Source organism: Etheostoma spectabile, chromosome 9 (genome assembly GCF_008692095.1).
Source record: "Etheostoma spectabile isolate EspeVRDwgs_2016 chromosome 9, UIUC_Espe_1.0, whole genome shotgun sequence".
Taxonomy (NCBI): domain Eukaryota; kingdom Metazoa; phylum Chordata; class Actinopteri; order Perciformes; family Percidae; genus Etheostoma; species Etheostoma spectabile.
Genome location: NC_045741.1, coordinates 18,485,941 through 18,507,997, shown reverse-complemented (window position 1 = coordinate 18,507,997; position 22,057 = coordinate 18,485,941). Strand labels below are relative to the sequence as shown.

Sequence of the window (22,057 nt, the reverse complement as noted above, 5' to 3'; positions counted from 1 at the left end):
CTAGTTACTTTTATAATTTGTAACTGAAACCCATTACTTTTTAAAAGTAACTTGCCCAACACTGGGTGTGACAGACTTTATGCGAGGCTATGAAAGGCTATGCTGGGCTCCGTTTCTGTGTGATGTGCCACTGACCAATTTTGGATATCTAGGATTGTAATGTGTGCACATTTGTGATAGGTGGAGATGCAAAGTAAGGAAGGAATGAGGTATATTTAAGCAGCAAGAGCAGCTGAGCCCTTGGTGCCACCAGCCTTGAAAGAAGATAAAAACAGACCTAGTAGTTTTGGGGTACAATTTGGTTTTGATGAATTCTACAAGCAGCAATACCGGGCACTGCGCTAGTTCTCTTAAACCTGAATCAGCACATCTTCATCTGCAGCTCTGAACTGATGCTAAAACTGTCCTATAGGTGGCACAAAGATGGCACGTCTAGAACTGTGTCGAAAACTGCTGAGGCTGTAGCTCTGCAGTGGAATCATATCGATTTGCAGTTTCCAGACTGTTCTCTGGCTTTCACCTGCATAGCTCAGATATGAATGTGAAACAAGCAACCAAAACAGAAATAGAAATGTGCTATACAGCTCAACTCCCATCTCTGAATCTGAGAGAGAGAGAGAGAGAGAGAGAGAGAGAGAGAGAGAGAGAGAGAGAGAGAATGTTTATGATAATGTATATATAATTAATACAAAAAACATCTTGATGTTGTGTTAATGTTTACGTTGCGGTTCATTGTGTACTGTCCGAAACTTTTATTACAATAAAGCTCCTTTGAATTGTGAACATAAAAGGTCAGAGAATGGTCAAAAGAATACTGACACATTTGGTGTGTGTGTCTGTGTGTGTGTCTTGAAAGAGCACACAGAACACTGGAGCCCTTTCCAAAAGCGATCCCTCTCCACCAGCACTTCACTGTGGACTGTCACCCTCACAGCTGCAGAGGACACATATTAAGATGGAGTCTAAAAATAAACAAGTTCTACCTTGCTCTTCAGGAGTCAGGTCCTCGGCCTCCTCCTCACTGCTCTCTTCGTCGTCTTCTTCTTCTTCCTCCTTCATGAAGCGAGGCTCTGAGCCCTCGGCTGCCACTAGCCTTGAAAGAAAATAAAAACAGACCGGAAGGGACAAGAAATAAGTTAAAAAGAAAAAACAATTACGGCATTCCCAGTATGTTCTGTAGTGTTTTAACCACATTAAAAAAGGGACCAAATAGAAACAGGAGTTTCAACAACTGAAAAAAGCTTTCTTTTGAGGAAAACAGACATGGGAGGAAGACAGATGGAGAGATATTAGGCGAGGGAAAGGAGCACAGTGAGAGTGAAGAGATTTGAGCGTGTGCAAGTACTCAAGCATGAGACAAAAAACAGCCAGAGTTACTATCCCCGTCTCTCACACTCACTAAGAGCTTTAACAGCAGGTGACAAGATGAATAACGGTTAACGACTGAGCCAGACATCCGAGGCCGATAAAGACAGACAGGAAGAAGAGAAGGGAGAAGGTGTAAGTGCTGCAGTGAATTGGAGACAAGGGAAGTACATTTCAGAAAAGCATACTTGGATAAGTAGGATGAGAGAAGTGAGTAGGAGTGGATGTTGGAGAGATTAAACAACAGGACAGAGAAAAAGAGCAGCTTTTGTTCTATCTGGAGGGTTTAGTGTAAAACAATGGAAGGCACTCCATGTGGAAGTCAAGAAAAGGGGGCTAATTGACTTGCAAGCCTGGAGCTAATCGCTATCGTCTTTGTGGTGCACACAATCAAACTAGCTCACCCCATCATCAATGCACTTACGTAAGTGTGATGGCCCCCAGCAAATACACTTCGCAAACTCCCAGTACCATTCAGAAGACAGCTCGGAGTGGCAGTCTGGCAGATACACATTTCTTAAGACAGGAAGACTTTTCAGGGTGAAGTTATTCACCCTGTCTATCTCTGTTTGCTTCTGCTCTTCTACAAGTTACTACGTGAATAACTCTTTTGATGAAACCGCTGTTCTTTAATATGCTCTTGCTCGCTTGAGTTCACAATTTCCTTTTTTTGTGTAAATCGGCGCTTTTAAAAAGAGATGACGTCTTTACTTTTTTTATCTAAACTAGTTTCATGATATAGCATATGTACAGTAACATTGTAAAAGAAGTTTGGAGACACACTTAATGGAGACAGAGAGGCTCTTTTATAGGTATCTTTTTTGGTTGGAACAAACTAGGACACGTCCCCATGAGTATTTGTCAAACCAAGTAGCGACAGACCTGCAGTGAGAAATACTGCCATCTGAGCAGTCCGAGGACATGCCAAATGTATACTGCTAACCTTTACCAAGGTTCTCTCGGCTTGATTCTCTTTCAGTGGAAAAAGGAAGAAGTTTGTCAAGATGCATTTAGTCAACCCAGCCTGGAGTATAATCAAAGGCTGCAGTGCAGTCTGGGAGTGTTTGTACTGCCTACTGGGTCTGCATGCCGTGAATTATAAAGCACAACTTTCTGTCTGGACAAATCTGTCCTGGAGGCTGCAGCTGAGCAGCTGTTGCATTGCACCACCACTAACTGGGAGAACAAAGCATAACTTTACTTTTAATTGTTATTAAACACAGGGAAATGGTCATAAATTGTTAGAGTAGCTTATTTCCTTACTTAATGCTGCACCTGCAATGAATACAATGAAGAGGAGAACGACACTATATGATTGTCTGTCTCCACAAAACCATCTGTGGAGTGTTTAATTAAAATTTATTTGTGCTTTAGAACGTAATGGCTGTAAAACAATCTTATAAGTTTTATATCTCTCGTTCACAGCTCCTTTTCGTCATCTCACTCTCTTCGCTCGGCCAAGCTCACAGCGCAATGTCTCTGCAGCCTGCAGTACACCACAGGACTTGTAGTGTACTGCTAGACTCGTATGTGACAATGTTAACCATTTACAGAATATGACGTGTAACCCCCCCCCCAACCCATACACAGCATGTAATGTAATTGGTATGCATTCTTCCCAGGTTGTGACCCAGATCATATCTGAATTGTCATGACCTGGGATCAACCCATGATGACTGGCTTGGCTTAGATAACTCGGGTCAGATAACCCTGGTCATTGAGAGGTCAAAGAGGATGTCACAGGCTATACAGTAAATACACACTTATCAGTTACTGGTACAACCCATTCTTGTTGGAGGACATTGGTGTTTTGAGGTGTGGCTCGTCTGAGAGCACAATCAATTTTTTGCCCTTTTGCAGGTTACAATTACATTTCACTAAAAATCTAAAATGCTACGCAGTGCACCAGCAACTACAGAACAATTTCAATCTAAAAAGGTAGCAGGTAGCTGTTACAGCAGCCAACTTTATCCTTTATTGCTTGAATTTCTCCCATTTCTACCTTTGTGCTGGGTTTGTACTTGTCTCCCTTCATTCACACTTCTTACTTTGATGCCAGGTCATCAGCTGCAAGGCCACTGTGGCCTTCCGAGTCACTCAGCGCCCCTTCATCTTCGTCTTCACCCACCATCCTGAAAGAGAGAAATTAACTGAATAAGAATAAGCTCAAAAAGAGGCTAAGGAGGGAAGAATGAGAAGGAAAGAGAGTACAGACAAAACCAAACAGACAAGTTGATAGATGGTTTTAAAGGGTAAAGTGGAAGGAGACAGTGAAGAGGACCCCGAGGGGAGAAAGAGGGAAGGTCCGTGACAAGGGTGACCTTCCCTGCAAAACCCTGACATATTGGATTACACACGCGCTGAGACACACTAACTCAACGCTCTTACACTGGCACTGGTTAGTGCATTAAACTGATCATTTTAAGGGTAAACTCTGTGGTGTTACACATTTCTTTATTTTTTATTTGTGTGTATGAAATAAATAAAAAAAGAAAGAAGAAATATACAATAACATAAAACACAAAGGTGAGATTAAAAAAAAACAACCTTAGGGCTTATAAAAGGAACCCACCTAACATTGAAATCAAAGATAGCTGTACATGCTTCCACACTTTTGCAAATGAAGATAACTAAATATTTTTATTTAAAAAGGAAAGAAATATATATATATATATATTTAAAAGAAAATGAGAAAATAAAAACTATATAATACAGTAAAATACTGAGTGTGTTTAGCCTATACACTGTATCATAACTAACATCTACATAGTGCTGTACAGGATCAACTGAATCAATCTTTATCAATAGAAACAGACAAAAGGAAATGATGACAGAAGGTTCTGACCTATTGTAAGGTGTGCTGGGTTCATCGATCTTCATCAGGCCATAGTCTTTGTCGGCCGGATGGTACGTGGCCAGGATGTTCATCTCGTCCCATTTCTGGGACTTCTTCCTGTGAAAAGCAAGAAAGAAAATACAGTGAGGTGAAAACGAGGGCTAAATGGACAGACAATCCATTTGGACCACTGTGCACCAGCTACCCACCCACAGATTATTCCAGGCTTTTTGTTCAGAATTACTCTAATCCTCATTGCCCTTTCAAATCCTCAGAGGAAATGAACAGAAACAAAGACTAAATCAACACAGAATGAGACATGAAGAGAGAACACCTGCCCGCATGGTTCAAGAGAAAGCATTTTTCCAATGCATCCACTTTTAAATGCATTCCACGGCATTTTTTTTATTGAATTTTGTCATACCATATTTTACGTATCATTTGGTTTTTGTAGTCCCACTCTCCATTTTCTTTCCTCTTCTCAGTTTACTGTAAGCCTGTGCAGTCTCATTCTCTGATTAGAACATTGTATAATTCTTTTTCAAACCTTTTTTTATCCTTTTAATTTTCAAACAAACTAAGATGAAAACTACAGCTATAAAACCAGTGGCTTTGAGAGTTATCTGGCTTGGTTTAAATTACCTCTGCTCTTGCTAGCCTCTCCTGCCAAGACACAGTGCATCAGTTCTGACCTTGTTCATGGAACAAAAGGTTGGGTATCATGGGACACAGCCAGGGGTTGGGAAACAGGAGAGAGAAATTCTAAATCCCCAGCCTGGTGCTACAAGCATGCAGACAGAGCTTCCTTACATCTCTTACTCAAAAAAAAGAAAAGACCTGTGCCACGCAGACTTTGCAAATACACATTATTCTCTCTGTCCAAGAGCACTGAAGAGGGGGGAGACCTGATAAACCTCCAGATAAGCTACAAATCAGAGGAAGAATAAATAATGATTTTTCACATTCTTTCCTGTTAATGCCCTATGTGGCAAACCCTGGGTTTCTGGAATTTCATACAGTTGATACAGAAATCACCTGAAATCAACTTCTTATGCAGGTGAAAAGGGCTGAATAGTGGCCTGCAACACTTCAGCAACATCAGCAAACAGTGGCAGTAGTTCAATCAATTTGGTTGTGGATGCTGAGGCAAGTCAATTCCCTTGCATGCTACACTGATTTTTAATCTTCGGAGCTTGTTTTGGTGTTTGACAAGCTTTACTTAACAAGCTGGCATATGCCTTGCGAGCTAAATAAGTATAAATAAAATGTACACTCAGTTTGTAGTTCGTTTGGAACACCTCTCTAAAACTAATGCAGTCTAAGATGAGAGTTCTGCAATAAATCCTACCTTCACGCAGGTTATGTTCGGTTTTGTTGTTTCTCTTTTAGAGGTGATGATTCAACTGTTTGGTTATTGTGTCCACCCTATTTATATCGATGACTCTAGGCAAGGAAGGTTTGGAAATTAGTGTTAGTTACTATACTAGCTCTATGACACGTTTTGGTTTAGAGGTATGCCCATTTAAAAGAATTGTAACCATGCACTGCATTCAGCTTTTCTATCTCCTGTATAGAACATGTGCCAGCATCCCATTAAATAGGAATTAAGCTTGGATAGTGAAGGCCTGAGAGGAAGATTATTGGAGAAAATTATTTCTGGAAATCAGTCCGTTTTTTAGGTTTTTTTTCTCCATTGAAAGATTAATACAATGTTAAATGAATAAACTTATTTAATTTAAAGACAATTCTGCTCAAATGTTTTCCATTTCTATTAGAAAGGTTTACAAATATGTCTGCTTGTGGTATAATAAAAGGTGTCTTTCTATCTGCAAAAGACAGGGTAAATACAGCCTGAGCTAATAATCCCTATTTCCACTTTGTTCTTGTTAATTTCCAAGACTTCTCTTTCATTTCCATTGATAGGTTTTTGCCTTGAATATTCCAGGGATTTTGCAACTCTAGACTGACGTAAAAAAAAAAAATGAAATGGGTTTTGGCATCAATTAATTAATTTGAGCTTTAAAAAAGGGTTTTGGCAAAGACTCTTGCACATATAAGTAGACATGAACTAGTACTATATTTCTGGGGGGCATTTTTATTTCCACAGATGAAGATATGAAAGGGGAGAGAGGGGGAATGACATGCAGCAAAGGGCCGCAGGTCGAAGTCCAACCCGCGGCCTCTGCGTCGAGGAGTAAACCTCTATATGTGCACCTGCTCCACCAACTGAGCTAACCCGGCCACATAAACTAGTACTATAATGAGCTGCTGACCTGCATATGAGCAACCAGGTGGCCTAGCGGTTTGAGAAACCCCTCTATAAACAGATAGCAAAGAGGCCAATGTTGTTCATCTTGATAAAATGCACTGAACATGCACACTCATTCTATAATTGAACTACCTTGTTGGCCGGGTTTGTGTAACTGGAACATGCAAAACAACAAAACACAAAGAGTAATAATAATTAAAAATCTGAGTAATAAACACCACTCCAGAAATGTTCTCAGCAAAGGGCTCCGAGTAAAATCTGGGTTTTTAGGCATTAATATGTCTGTAGTGCTTCACTATAGAGTTTGTGGTTACACAACATATCCCAGAAGCAGCCAATCATGTTCCATTTTCACCCTTTAATCCACTCACTCATTTAGAGCAAATCATCAGAAAAACTGTAATGGAATGATAATGCACTTGACATTGCATGAGGGAAAAAACTACTAGCACATATTAAATATAGAGTTGTATCTTTTAAGCGATCTCTTGAGGGTGGTCAATAGCTGGCGACAAAACGCTTCAGGAAACTCATTAAACAGAGTGAGTCATCATTGAGAGTTGAGCTGTGCTATCAGGTAGCATAGTCAGAGAGTAGTGAGGACAGGCCCGGCCCTGAGCTCTCCACTACTGTCTGAACCCACTAACAGTAACAGCAGCACACTCTGCTTTTACAGAAGAGACGGTTCTCCTTTGGCTCCTTCCTCGGGCAGCAGTAGTTAGTTGCAGATTTAGGACTAAAACAGGTTTAAGCCCCATCTGTCATCATTTGCCCAGATTTACAAAGTGCATCAGTGCAGAATCGGAGTAATGAGGTGGGACTACAAATTTAATTCTCTGGCCGCATTAGTGGTCAGGGTAAGGTCATGAAGTGGAAAAACGTTCTACAAGTTAACAGAAGGGATTTTCACTGTTATGCTGACAAGTAAAATTAGCATTTGGTGTAGTGAATTAAAATCTGAATTGAGCCAAAAGAACACAACAACTGCAGCTATAACAGTGTAGAATTTCAAAGATGAAATGTTTCGTTTAAAAAGAAAAAACATCGCTGTACCAAGAACATAATAAAAATTGGAGATAAGTAAGTATGTTTGTTCACTCAGTTTTACTGCCTCTTTCTAAAGCAGTTCCTGCTGTTTTATCATTGTAGACTAGAGGTGTTTAGACACCTGTTGATTCTCACTTCATTTTCTGTGCCCACAGTTAGCCTCAGCTGACCGGCACACAGGAGGGTCAACGGTCCGAGTGGTCTAAGTGGGATTTTTTTTTTTTCTACATTATAAAAAGTCAGATATTCACTACCTGATAGTCAAACTGTCCATCACACAGTCAGGATGAGGCTCACAAGACAGTGAAGGAGAGATTAAATTTCATGGAAGCATCTATGAATTATATATGACTGGGTGTGAGGCCCGTACATCACTGTTAACTAAATAATAGTGGGTGACTGAAGGGATAACAAAAGCGACCGTCTCCAATTGATTAGAAACAAGTGGCCAGGGCCTCACAATGCCCTGCAGGGTGGCAGAGAAATAAACACATTTACGTTTTCTTTATTTCTTATCTTTATATATCTTTTGTACAAATTACACAGTTATTTTGTAGTTTCAATTGTCCTTCTTGGCTTTAGTTCATTTGATGTCTGCAGGTGGTTGTTTCTGCTAACTAAGAGGTGATAAACATTTCTAGCAGGTAGCCATACTCTCATCATTGTAACCAATAGCAACAACTGGTCCATGTTGTTTCTATGATTATATCGAGGGAAGCGGAATTGTTTAAACATGGACAGGTGCTCGACCAAATGGTTGCTGGTTGGTAGGTATTTGTCATTTCTGTTGAAAATTATTAATAATCAAAGAAATTAAAATTATTCTAGTGTAATTTTTGTGAGGATCTGTACCCAACAAGTCTGTAGGATAGGATTTTTAGGCCGGGACATCTCTGCAGCACTACAATACTTAACCAAGAACGGTTTGACACATATTTAGCTATTAACAAATATTGCGCCCCCCTGCAATTTGGATATTGCACTAGTCGATATTGCGATTTTGATATAATTGCGATTAATTGTGCAGCCCTAGACCACAGGGAGTCAAATATGTGGTTAGAGAGAGAGACAGCACACTGGGAAAAGAAGAAACATTCTGCTGGAGAGTGTGGAAAAACGTGAGATTGTTTTGTCCAAGCTAAAAAGACTGCTTCATGGAAAGAGTGTTCCTAACAGTGCTACAAGCAGACCGTCCTATTGATGATTAGAGTAGAGAGATGTAATGTTCCGCGGCACGTCGGTGTTTAACACGGATGCGTTTACTACGGTTGCCAGGCAGCCTGCTTTTCTTTACAGTGAGGGAAAAACGTATTTGATCCCCAGCTGATTTTACACATTTGCCCACTGACGAAGAAATGATCGGTCTATAATTTTAATGGTAGATTTATTTGAACATTGAGAGACAGAATAACAAAAAAATCCAGAAAAACACATGTCAAATATGTTATAAATTGATATGCATTTTAATTAGGTAAATATGTATTTGACCCCTCTGAAAAACACAACTTAGTACTTGGTGGCAAAACCCTTGTTGGCAATCAGAGGTCAGACGTTTCCTGTAGTTGGCCACCAGGTTTGCACACGTCTCAGGAGGGATTTTGTCACACTCCTCTTTGCAGATCTTCTCCAAGTCATTAAGGTTTCGAGGCTGACGTTTGGCAACTCGAACCTTCAGCTACCTCCCCAGATTTTCTTTGGGATTAAGGTCTGGAGACTGGTTAGACCTTAATGTGCTTCTTCTTGAACCACTCTTTTGTTGCCTTGGCCGTGTGTTTTGGGTCATTGTCATGCTGGAATACCCATCCACGACCCATTTTCAATGCCCCGGCTGAGGGAAGGAGGTTCTTACCCAAGATTTGATGCGGTGAAGTTGTACTGTCCCCTTAGCAGAAAAAAAACCCAAAGAATAACGTTTCCACCTCCATGTTTGATGGTGGGAATGGTGTTCTTGGGGTCATAGGCAGCATTCCTCCTCCTACAAACACGGCGAATTGAGTTGATGCCAAAGAGCTCCTTTTAGGTCTCATCTAACCACAACAGTTTCACCTAGATGTCATCTGGATCATTTAGATGTTCATTGGCAAACTTCAGATGGGCATGTACTGTGTATGTGCTTTCTTGAGCAGGGGGACCTGCTGCAGGATTTCAGTCCTTCACGGCGTAGTGTGTTACCAATTGTTTTCTTGGTGACTATGGTCCCAGCTGAGCTGAGATCTTGCATGGAGTCCCAGGCCGAGGGAGATTGATAGTTCTTTTGCGTTTCTTCCATTTGTTGTTCCAACTGTTGTCACCTTCTCACCGAGCTGCTTGGCAATGGTCTTGTAGGCCATTCCAGAAATCTTTCTGATTGAGAAGGGTCAAATACTTATTTCCCTCATTAAAATGCAAATCAATTTGTAACATTTTTGACATCCGTTTTTCTGGATTTTCTTGTTGTTATTCTGTCTCTCACTGTTCAAATAAATCTATTAAAATAGTAGACTAATCATTTCTTTGTCAGTGGGCAAACGTACAAAATCAGCAGGGGATCAAATACTTTTTTCCCCTCACTGTACTTCTGGTCTCTTCTTCTCGACTACTTCTTGGTCATTTACAGATTTACAGCTAGTGTGCTAGTGCCAGAGTCTACAGTGTCCCAGTCAGATGATTATTCAGGGTCAGATGTTTGTGTGGAGAACACTTCGCAGTTTAAACACAATACACTAGTTAAACACAATCTTAGCCTCAAGCATAGAGTATGTCGTGACATGTTAATAAATGAAAAAGTAATGCCACTGCCGGTTGCTTCTAGATGAAAAAAAGCTGTAAATCAGAGCGCAGATGAGGCAGAGATGATGTTGAAATTTAACTAATTTAGACGGCCTATATCATTGCTAAGGAGGATCTACCCTTCACCAAATTCAAAAGCCAGCCCGACCTTCAACATTTTACATACATTTGTCAAGTATTGTTTTTAACTGTGAAATGACCAAAAGGTTACTAAGCACTTTTTTATTCTGAATGTATAATTTTTTATTTTTTTTATTTTTGTACTGTCATGACAGCGATGGTGCTGTTGGTTGACCTTGTATGTTGCATTTTCAGAAGTGCACAATAAAATGTAACACGGAATTTGAAACAGCACATTATAATTTCTGCATCTATTATCAAAGTATTCATTAGTAATACAGTGGAAATTAGTAGAAATATGAATGTTTGGTTAGCATGTTGATTTACGGTGTGTGCCTCTAAATTTTCTGGCTGCGCCCCTAAAATTCTCAGTCTGGGGCCACAGTGCCTCTAGTGACAAAAGTTAGTCTGGAGCCCTTAATACTCCAAGGTACAAACGCGCCTGGCTTTTAAAAAGGGAACAGGAGATGACCCTCTGGTTTACTGCATGTTACGCCCAAAACATACCCATGAATTAATGAATGCACTAAGTACAACCCTTTGGAACCATGCACCTAGATTGTTAAAAACAGGGACCAATGCGTGCGTAGCGGCCCACGCTCTGTGTCGTGCACGAGTATACCCGATGCTTTAGTAGGCACAGTGCCCAAGTAGTGAAGACCTGCCAAATTTTAGCATACTAGACAGAGGGTGACTTTGGAGGGTCATCGTTCAATCAATAAAATGCTGACTTATACTGACATGGCGCTTATAAAAAAATAAAATCACTGTCAAACTGTATGTAAAGAGCTAAACAAGAGTGACAGGGGTGTCATGGCACAGCACGGTCATCGTTCTTCTCTGTGGATTTGGTGCTTGGCTGCACACAGGATCCTTCCAAAAACTCTTTTTCCACCATGTCACTCAATGTGAGACTATTTTTGAATCAACACAGAAAAAGCTTGATTCGCTGTTGGGAACGGAATTCCCTAATTACTGCCGTGCTTCTATGGTCTAATTTCTCATGCTGCAGCTCAGTGGGGACTAATATTAATGTCTCAACCTGCTGGCAAGGGAGAAGCAGGGAGCCCATTCAACTTTAACCAACCAAAGAATGGCTAGTTACCTTCCAAAGTAGCTGGTAGGACATAATATAAATCATAAAGCTGATGCATAATTAATGATAATAATACATTGTAGCATGCATGTTTATCTAAAAGATCAGAAGTAGCATACTATAACCACACATTTTTCTAATGACTCCTAATTTGAAATGCGATAACATTGAATATCCCTATAACGATTTTACTTGCAATAAATGAAACAAGAATTTCTGTACAAGTGTATTTCTGCTGATTTCAGTATTCTGCTATATTACAACAAATTGCTTGTTGAATTTAAAACAAATTCAAAAGTAATTATTTTAAAGTTTAGTATAAAAAGGCACCACTTAAAAATAATGAGTTACATTTTAAAATGTAGTTTTCTAGTGATATTTTCTAACACAAAAAAATCTGAGTTTATTGCCATATAATAATAAATTGAATTTATATAGCGCTTTTCAAGGACTCAAAGTCGCTAAACTTTGTCAGTCTTACTCGATATGGTTACTGCGCCAGTTGATAACGCAATGGTGATTAAAAAAAAAAAAAAAGATATAGTGAAACCCTAGATTGAAATCTAATTATGATTCTACTAAAAGATTCAACCGATGATACAGCCCAATCCAACTGTTACACTGTGCAGAATCTCCAGCTAGCAATGAAGATTTAGCAGCATTTGGCAGGTGGGTGGTGTCAGTTCATCACCCTGTGTGAGTGCATTTCAGACAGCATTCAATTAATAATAAATATCAAACAATATTCAACGTTCTTGGTTTTTTTAAATTACATAGTGCCACAGTTAATACAAATGATACAAAATAATGTATTTATGTGGGTATTTTGCTTTTTACCAATCATGCGATGGCAAAAGAGGCTCTCCTATGTCTGCAAATCTCCTTTACATAGCAACATCACACAGATAACAACGTGTCCAGAGTCTCCCGGGGGGAGAGAAGAGACATACAGGGACTGGTGATCTGAGGCTTTCTGTCTACCTGCCACAGTCAAAGTGTCAGCGTCAATGAGATACAGTACAAAGAGGTAAGCAATAGCAGGGATTCTCAAATGGGTCCACGACACTGGGTCCTTGAAAAGTGTACAGATGCACTTTTGTTTTCAACAAAATGCTTCATAGTTCCAGAAATTTTTATTTTTAAAATATAAAATATTTAATAGATTACATGATAATCTAGGAACTATATAATTTATAATCTGCAAATATGTTTAATGTCTAATATCTTTCTCATATTATATAATGTTAGGCAACGCTGGCTGGGGGTTGTCACTGTTCAACGATAATTGTTTCCCATAATCTTCAATTACCACTAAGTTAAACAAGTCGACTGTAAGAGCTTTGAGTTTAGGCGTCTCTAACTAGCTAGCTAACAATGTGAATACGCGTTAACAGGTACAACCAGAGTAACACTACCGTCGTGGCTGCGACTTTACTGGCTAGCGAACAAGCTAGCGTTAACCTGACAAACGACGAGCTAGCTGCTAGCGCCAAACGTTAGCTCTTCGTTACACACAACATCAATGTTTTATCAGGGAGGAGTGATACCATCTCATAGTCGCTAGAAAGAACCAGAAAGTTTTCACACAGCCAATACACGCTATAGACTGAACGTACATTAACAGCCAAAAAAGGTTGGTTTGACGTTAACGTTAGTCTGACTGACACGGGAGTGACGTTAGAGAGGCTAACATATAAATATGAGCTATAGCTAGCTAACGTCAATGTTACCTGGCTACTAGCTAGCATCACTACAGCTAAGCAGACAACTTACTGTTGGTCGTCTTCCGAGAGCACAGGGGCTTGTTCAGGACTGTCTCCTGGTACGTCTTCTGGCAGCGATTTGACGTCTGTCCCGCTATTCTTGTTTTTCAGGATGCCTTTTATCGGACGCCGGGAAGTTGCCATCGCCACACACTAACTGTCAGGCGAAACTATTTCTCTTCAACTGATTTTCTAATGCTGTGATTTCTGTGACTTTGCTAATTACCAAAGACAGGTTCGGCTGTCAACATACTCCCCGTCATAACTCAGTGCTCTTCTATAAACTCAGGAGAAACATGTGCAGGATCCTATCTACACTGGCGGTTCAGCATGGTCTACTCTCTGGTTGGTGGGGCAAGGTAACATCAGTCCTAGCGGGTCGGCTACTAGGCTTACAATATCGCGATATTTTGAAACGCGATTTCACATCAAATTTACAAATGCTGCCTTTGGGTGCTCGGAAATCATAAAGGCATTTATAAACGATTTGTCTTATATAATATTAGATTGAAACGAATATAGTATTGTGTGGTATGTTGTATTTTAGAAATTAATATGAATGCAGGAACCCAAAACCAAAAAAGAGATTTTTAACCTTTATTAGAAGATGCAGTATGTTAGTGTTCTAAGCTTTGAATTTAGTTAGTCCTTACTTTGACTTTTGTCAAACACAAAATTAGCATTAATGAATCTTTTTACTTTTTTAAAATAAGTATAAAATTAATAAAAAAATGTCTGTATATGTCTATACCATAATGTATATCTCTCTCACTGTAAAAGGCAACAAAAGGCACGTATTTGACTAAGCACATAAAGGTTATAAGAGGTTTAGTTTTCAGTGACAAAAAAAGCCTGAGATGCACTCAGTTGTCACTCTGAAGGATTCTTCATTGTCCACAGTTATTCAGGCAGCTGGGAAAATAGGAGCTCCACGAGGAGTTGGGCTGTTGCATGACAGATCTGGATGAGAGTATCAGGCCATGTGGACACGCTTCCTTATCAGGGTCCGTGCTATGCTCATCTGCTTCAACCAAGGCTTCTCTGTAAAGGTACTGCAGAAACATGCAATACACAGTGAATTATTGCGTTCATGTACAGCATTTGGATAGCATCCAAAAGTCATTAGTAATCTTTAATTGTAACTGTACACATAAAAAACGAAGCAATTGATATCCTCTGTTTAATGTCCCATTACAAAAGCTTTTAGAGTAATTATAGAAATGGCTTGATGTTAATATATTCGGTGTCTTTAACTTAACTCTGGCAAAATATTTTCAAGTGGCCAGTGAACACATCCACATAAAACCTAAATTAGCAGCTAGTAACAGACAGAATTACAAGCAAAAAATATGTGTGGTGTAAATAATTTGACTGCAGGTAAAACAAATGTTTCTTCACTGATACATGCTTTGCTTTAAACGTAAATGAAGATGGCATTAATAAGACCCATTGCAGTGTGTTTTTATTGCATGTGATCATAGAGTAGGTTAGATCAAACAAAGGATAGAGACCTGGCTATAGTCAAGCAGTATGTGGCATTTTCTCTTGGTGTTCGGCCCCAGTGGTGAGACAAGGGCTCCAGAGGCGCCGTCAGAATATGGGAAGAATTTGGCCTTGGAATGCATTGTCTGGTGATTGGCGGGAGTATGAACTTGCATAAGCTGCTTTCATCTTTACTGATTTTATCCAATAGACCATCATCTCTACTTTTCACATCTTGTCTCTGTTTTTTCTGCATCTCTTTAAAGTCACCATGGTTCCCAGACTGCAGGCTGGGGAGATGTGATACTGAAAGTAAATTGCTGATGGGAGGTAAGGGCTGCAAAGCTTTGGCCTTGAGCTCTCTGCTTGGTTTGGTCATAGCTTTCCTGGATTTGGAAGACATGTTTGGCTTGGTGAAACCATCCACCAGCAATGTATCCCCCACTCTGGTTGTGAAGACAGCACTGATGTACTGGCATCGATTGGAGGCGGCACTATTCTGCCCCAAACTCACCCAACTCTTTATCTGGAGGTAGATACGCATGGGCAGGGACATTTTTGACAGGGATACTACTGAGCACAGCTTGTTGGCTAAGTAGCGGACACAATCTCTGTGACCATGCTGAATTGCAACTTTCAAAGGGTCCCGACCGCCAGGGTCTCGACAAGCCAATGTCAACAGGTTCTTGGTGATGAAGAGTTTGATGATGAGGAGCTGGTTGCTCTCTGCAGCTATGTGGATGGGACACTTTCCGGTGTCTCTATGGGCGGTTTGGTGGCACCACTGGCGGTATGGATGGACTCCCACAGGTTTCTCAGCATGCAATCCCCTCTCCAACAGCCAGCCTGCCAGATCGAGGTGGCCTAAAGAGGCAGCAATGTAGAGTGCTACCTGCAGCTGAAACCTGGAAAAGCAGGACAAGAAAGATTCACTTTTGTGTGTAAGATTGCACCCTGACTCAGTATGTAAAAGCTGCAACAACGGTTTTGTCACACTTTTATTAATGTAGAGAATTTCTGACCTCATTACCAGCTTATTCTCCGATAGATGGCTCTGGACTGTCGATCTACGGCCAAGTAGGCAACCCTGGAGGAACTCCAGCCACCCATCCCATGTGTCCAAACGGAGAGTAGTGCCTTTGTTTAAAAACAAAACAAAAAAAGCTGGTATATATTTTTAAATACATCAGATTCGTTCAATTATTATTCTATTTTAACTTCAAATTTCTCTGTGTATGGCTTTCAGGATGACAAAAAAAACTAAGAATCTCATTGGAACATGCAATACATCCCTCAAACCCTAATACTAGTTCATACCAGCCAACATTCAGCCCAGATTGGATGCTGCACACATTACAAAATGTAAAGCAGTTTAGTAATTGCTAAAATAAATAAAGTAAAATGCAGAGCAAATGAAATTCATTACATCTAACTAAATCAATTAAAATGCTAAACTAATCTTTTTTTTTTTTAAATAATGAGCTACTCATCATTCACTGTGAAGTTACATACTGTACAACAAAAGCAGGCCATACCCACTTCAATGGCATAGTCTTGCAGTTGGTTGCAGTCATAGAGCTGCACACCAGCAGGTGTGCTCAGTCTGAAGGTGCTGACAGGGAGGCCACTTTGCATGGACACCACAGTTTTCAATCTAGCAACGGACATATGCGGGAGAGCCTCACTTCTCATAATTGGTACAGTTTCTCCTGTCACAGCACTGAACACACGCATCACAGGCCTTTGTTCACTCTGAAAGATAATAATAATGGCCTTGCAGTTAATTAGACTAAGAGTAGTTTAAGTCACAAGATGAAACCCTGTGTTAATCTAAAAAAAAAAAAACAGCTCAAACTTTAAAATGTAAATTATAAGTCAGCAGTACATGAGGGCATATCCCTTTTTAGTTGGTTGAATTATATTGTATTGATTAAATTCCTTTCATTTTTTTACTATTATCTATATTTTTAATTTTTATATAGGGGTTTGCTGCCACTCTGGGGTTGACATTACAATCACATGGAATCAAGTGAAACCCTATATCATTAAAAACATTGAAATATGCAGTATGTACTGAATTGTCTGAAAATTAGAAGCTGGAATGCATTTTGCAAACGCTCTCTACATGATTTGCCATTCAAAAGGATTTTGACTGAATAGGTACATGTTTGAGGACCTGGAGTGATTAAAATGGGCAAAAAAATGTTTCTTTTAAAATACACAAAGATGTGAAATATCAAAGCAAAGTGTCCCAGACCAAGACATTCGCACGACTAAGGAGTGAAATTAGATCAAAACACTGTACGGCCAGTAGAAAACAACTATTTGTACAAGAGGATGATGACAAAGGAACACACACATGCTTACTACAGTTTTTACACAACCTTTTACACAAGGTGGCCTGGTGATGAGCCTGGAATGTGTCCAAATACTAAAAACTGACTAATGGGGACAAACTGAAGATCTCAGGCAGCCATAAACTCATTTCTCTCCAAGCTGCCATTTAGTACATGGGAACATCTTGTTCCGTATTAGTGCACCAGTCTGATGTAAAATTCTCTCACTGTAAAAAGGATTTATTTGATGAGAAGTAATCCTAAATAAGGAATATGTATGCATTGGGACACTAATTGTTCAACCCTAAAGTGAAAAGATTAAAAATAATGTGTTTTTGAAGTGAAATGTCAGTGATAACATATAGGTCCAGTGACAGCAAGCATAAACCGTACTGAAGGGTTGTTGAACAAGTCATGCTTCATGAGTAGAAGTTGTATATGTGACCTCTGATCTCAAATCGATAAAAAAGCAAATCATTTTCTTTGGGGTTAGAATCTCACAAAAAAGAACTGAGTCTGCAGTAAGTTAGAAAGTAAGATAGGCAACATTATTTGAACTTATTTAATGTTTGAACTGATTTTAAAGTTGCTAGAGCAGGTTTGCCCATTTTTCCCAAACAAAAGTCCTGTTTTTCTGCAAATGCCCAACACCACACTGTAATCATCTGTTTGTATTAAGCATTTCAATAAAAAATAGCTTCTGAGGTGCGTATGGACCAAAGACTAAGACTGTTTAGAGGCAGTAAAAATATGCAAATCTTTTACTTTTACAGGGCAACAATAGAGTCCTTCTCACGCTACGGTATCACCAGCTGGTTTGTTAATTTAACTGTTTAAATCTTAAACTCAGGTCTAGGGCTTCCCCATTTGACCTAAAATCAAAATCACGATTAATTGCACATTTTACCTCGATAACGACAAATGAACGATAATTTAAAGAAAATTTTTTTGTCCTCATAGTTCATTGGCAAGGTTTGTACTGTAGGCTCAAATATTGAAATTGAGCTATTTTTTTCTAATTCAAAAGTGCTTATTTTAAAATAATTGAAGAACTATTATGACAAATTCTTGAAAATGTATAAAAATTGAAATGAAAGCACACATTGCTTGTCATGAAAGTTTCTTGTGAAAAAAGTCCCATTTTAGTTTTATCAAAATTATCAAAATTATCAAAATCATCAAAATTGTTGTCATTGGAAAAATACAACTTCAGCTTCAGAATTGCGATACACGTCGATACATTTTCGATTAATTGTCCAGCCCTGCTCTGAACCTCAATCTGGTCAAGAGAGCAGGGAAGATTATGGAAATCCCCGCCCCACTTTCCCTCAGGATCTTTTTTAAACTATCAGGCGGGCCAATAGCGTTTTATCTGACGCGTCTTATAATTTAAGGAAACAAAAGAAACACCAACCACTGTTGCAGAAACTGATTATTTACTTAGTTATTTATTGCACTGATATATGAAGAATCTGAGCAATAGGTTCTTATATTTATGCTTTTTTATATACTTGCTTTTATATTAAATGTTCTTTTATTTGAATAGCACATCTGTACAGGCTTCTGAATGTGATTGTTACCTAGTCCGTTCTTAAACTTGCTCTTGTCCAACACAATTTCTCCCTAGGGAGACATATGAAGAAACCTTGACCTTGAAGTGTAGGCCTAAAGCATAGATTCACTTCAGCATCCTCTCTCAATGTGCATCATTGTAAACTGATTGTATTAACTTCAAATCCCAATACAGCTCTCATCTCTAAACCCTTTTACATGTTTTAATACCTTTATCAGGCATCGGATGGCACTGCCTCTTGTGATGCCCACGTCACACAGAGCCCAGCTGTCCCGCAGCGCTGCACCACCGTAGCTCAGCTCTAGGTACCGCTGCTGCCCATCGTCTGAGAGTTGCACCAGAACATTATTCTACAGAAAGGGACAGAGTGGAAATGTATGGAGCCGTGAAAGAGTACTGACCAAGAAAATAAATTTCTCAATAGACCGTGTTCAGCGTCTGAACTGCATTTGCTTTTCCTTTTCTTTGCGAGCTGAATAAAAAATGTCTCCTGTGATAAAGAGATTTAGCTTTTTCTTGACATATAAGAAAACTAATAACGGTCTTGCACTGCATGGTATTTCACCATTACAAGCAACAGTTTGTCAAAAATGTAATAAATCACACAGTTTATTTTCCCTCCAGCAATTTCTCCAAATAATCAGGCCTTTTCAAAATGAATTTAAAACATGATGTTTTTTATTACCTTCATCAGCTGCTTCATGGCTCCCACAGTCTGATCTGGAGGGACTTCGAAAGGCTCACAGGAGCCCTCGAAGCAGATGAAGACCCTCATGGCCAGTACATCCGTCCTCTGTCTGCCTTGCTACTCCGTGGTGCCTTAGTCAGACAGATGAGAGTGTGTGGTGAGTTTGTCAGAGGCAAAATCATTGCAGGGAGGTGGGCAGGAGGTGGGTGGGTATGGTTTGGGAAGGCACGCTACTGTGCAAAGTGGGATCTAACAGATTAAAAAAAAAGACAATGTTTTCCAAATTATTAAATATTTGCTATAATAGAACGATGTTTCTAAAATGCAGATACAGAAGTTGAGTAATCTTGACATATTTTGGCTTGGTGATTTGGATCTTATATACTTTACCCATTTGGGTTTTGAAATGTTTTCTTTGATGCTACATTTTCTCACCCCACAAACAAGCGTGCCATTCAAATGATGTTAAATACGAACACGTTGAAGTGCAAGAAAGGCAGATAAAATAGATTAAAAGGGGTGAAAATATGTTAGTGGCTGCATTGAATAAAAACACACCTGACCTACATTACACATACCTACATTATAAATATGCAAGGTTATTTTTATCTCTCTAACATGCAGTTAGGAGCTTTTTAAATTACAGTTTAGTCATTCATAGTAATTCACTTAACTCTGTTATGAAGTCTCAAATGCCTTTACAGAGACAGGAAAAAAACAAGCAAAACTAATTGTAGTACAAAATTATATGGGCCTATTGAGTAAATTGTAAAAGAAAAAGAAATATATCTCAGGATTTGTAGACATGTAATAAAATGTTGTGTTGCATGTGACAACTTCCAGTTATTGAGCCACAAAACTGGAGTTTGATTTAGTCTCATGTCTTTTTTACACCTGATCTGCTTCTGTTTTTACAGCAGCAATAAGACCTCAGCATGCAAAGTTCAGGTGCAGTTATAGACTTATTATCTGAGGAAGACATTACACAGCAATACAGGACCGGTTGGAAAATGACCCACTCCAAAAAGTTGTAATCACTCACAACAGAATACAGAATCATGATTGTATTTCTGCTACTTAATTCTGATCTTACATTACCATATGAAGCAGGCATGTATTATCTGTTATTCCATCCTGCTCAACTGTCCTGCATGAGCATGTTTGCAAAGAGGACCATCACAAGATAAAAGGTTTATGAATTAGAATCTTAGAAAATGTAAACATCTTATTTAATATGCTATTTGACAGTTTTTGTAACAAAAACCTACAACACAATAAACTGTTTTATGCAAGACCAAGATGTATTAAGACCTTAGTTGAAAACCATTCTTAGTTGAAAACAACCCCAACACACTCTGACGTCAGCGCTTCACTCTGCTTTTGAAAAACAAAAGGACTACCCACTAGTTTCACATTGTGTTGGAGGAACATTACAGTAACTTGAAATGTTCTTGATAGTTGAGACAAGGGACAGCTTTACATGATAGTTTTACAAGGGACAGCTAATTTGCATTTTGACCTTATTAAAGTCTGAAGCTGTCCACAAAGTTTTTGTGTTGAGCCTGGGCTTTGAGCAAAGAGTGCCTCGTTTTATCAAGGTTCAAGACCTGCATGTTGAAACAATTTCTGTTTTTGTGCAAAAAACACAAATTATATTTAAATATAGAAATGTAGTGAAATGTTCTAAGTGAAATGAAGTCTTTCAGGTTGCTTTACTTGCTCCTTTTTTTCAATTTCTTTTCAATTTGAATGAAGTCTGGTTTTTCATTACTTTAATTTCAAGTCTAGTTTTTCTAATTTTTAGGTAGTTATTTATGCTTACGTTTGAAGGTTTCTTTCAGCTTAAATGTAATAACAATTAAATTAAAAGCTGTCATTAGGAAGATTGTTCCATTTTACAATGTAATAATTTTAATGCTTATGGTCATACTTCTACATACTGTATATATCAGATTTTAGTAACTCCACCTGGAGGACAGCGGGAGAACTGTGAGAGTCATGTTTTTTGACTTCTCCAGTGCTTTTAACACAATCCAGCCTTCGCTGCTCAAAGTGAAGATGGAGAGTGCCGGAGTGGACCAACATCTGGCTGCATGGACTATGGCCTACCTCACCAACAGACCACAGTATGTGAGGCTCCATCACTGTGTGTCTGATGTGGTGCACTGCAGCACTGGTGCCCCTCAGGGTACGGTGCTCTCCCCCTTCCTATTCACCCTCTATACCTCGGACTTCACTCACAACACCACCCACTGCCACATACAGAAGTTCTCCGATGACACAGCCGTTGTTGCTGGTGTTTCTGAGGGGAACGATCTGGAATACAAGACGGTCATCAAGGACTTTGTCAGCTGGTGTGAGCTCAACCAGCTTCAGCTCAACACCAGCAAGACAAAGGAGATGATCGTTGACTTTCAGAGGAAAACATCCCACTTCTCACAGGTGAACATCTAGGGATTGGACATTGATATAGTGGAGAGCTACAAATTCCTGGGTGTTCACCTGAACAATAAACTGAACTGGACTGACCACACCAATGCATTCTACAAAAAGGGCCAGAGTCGCCTCCATCTGCTGAGGAGACTTAGGTCCTTTGGAGTGTGCAGGACTCTCCTCAGGACTTTTTATGACTCGGTGGTGGCCTCTGCCATCCTTTATGCTGTGGTCTGCTGGAGGGGGGCAGAATTGCTGCTGTAACAAAGGAATTTCCCCG

At 39.4% G+C, this 22,057-nt stretch overlaps 2 protein-coding genes across 2 annotated transcripts in view; both read right to left on the bottom strand.

Moving 5' to 3' along the window:
* The window catches only part of ppp1r2 (protein phosphatase 1, regulatory (inhibitor) subunit 2), a 17,650-nt gene extending 4,003 nt beyond the window's left edge, over positions 1 to 13,647 (bottom strand). The window contains exons 1-4 of the mRNA XM_032526196.1: positions 13,276 to 13,647; positions 4,211 to 4,318; positions 3,414 to 3,497; positions 984 to 1,093 (exon numbers count right to left, since the gene is read on the bottom strand). Coding sequence (XP_032382087.1) covers positions 984 to 1,093; positions 3,414 to 3,497; positions 4,211 to 4,318; positions 13,276 to 13,409 — 436 coding nt within the window. The 5' untranslated portion in view covers positions 13,410 to 13,647. The remainder of the gene's footprint in view (positions 1 to 983; positions 1,094 to 3,413; positions 3,498 to 4,210; positions 4,319 to 13,275) is intronic.
* An 811-nt stretch (positions 13,648 to 14,458) lies between these two features.
* Positions 14,459 to 19,505, bottom strand: LOC116696221 (protein ANKUB1). The gene is made up of 5 exons (XM_032527042.1): positions 19,342 to 19,505; positions 18,866 to 19,006; positions 16,283 to 16,499; positions 15,770 to 15,884; positions 14,459 to 15,652 (listed from the first exon to the last, which is right to left on the bottom strand). The coding sequence occupies exons 1-5, from the start codon at positions 19,429 to 19,431 to the stop codon at positions 14,758 to 14,760; spliced, it is 1,458 nt and encodes a 485-aa protein (XP_032382933.1). The 5' UTR covers positions 19,432 to 19,505; the 3' UTR covers positions 14,459 to 14,757.
* Between the last annotated feature and the right edge of the window lie 2,552 nt (positions 19,506 to 22,057).

Coding starts and splice junctions, on each gene's coding strand:
- LOC116696221 (XM_032527042.1), bottom strand. CDS start 19,431: ATGAGGGTCTTCATCTGCTTCGAGGGCTCCTGTGAGCCTTTCGAAGTC. Junction 15,885..16,282: donor AGACTATGCCATTGAAGTGG/GTATGGCCTGCT, acceptor TTTTAAACAAAG/GCACTACTCTCCGTTTGGAC. Junction 15,653..15,769: donor GAGAATAAGCTGGTAATGAG/GTCAGAAATTCT, acceptor CTGCTTTTCCAG/GTTTCAGCTGCAGGTAGCAC.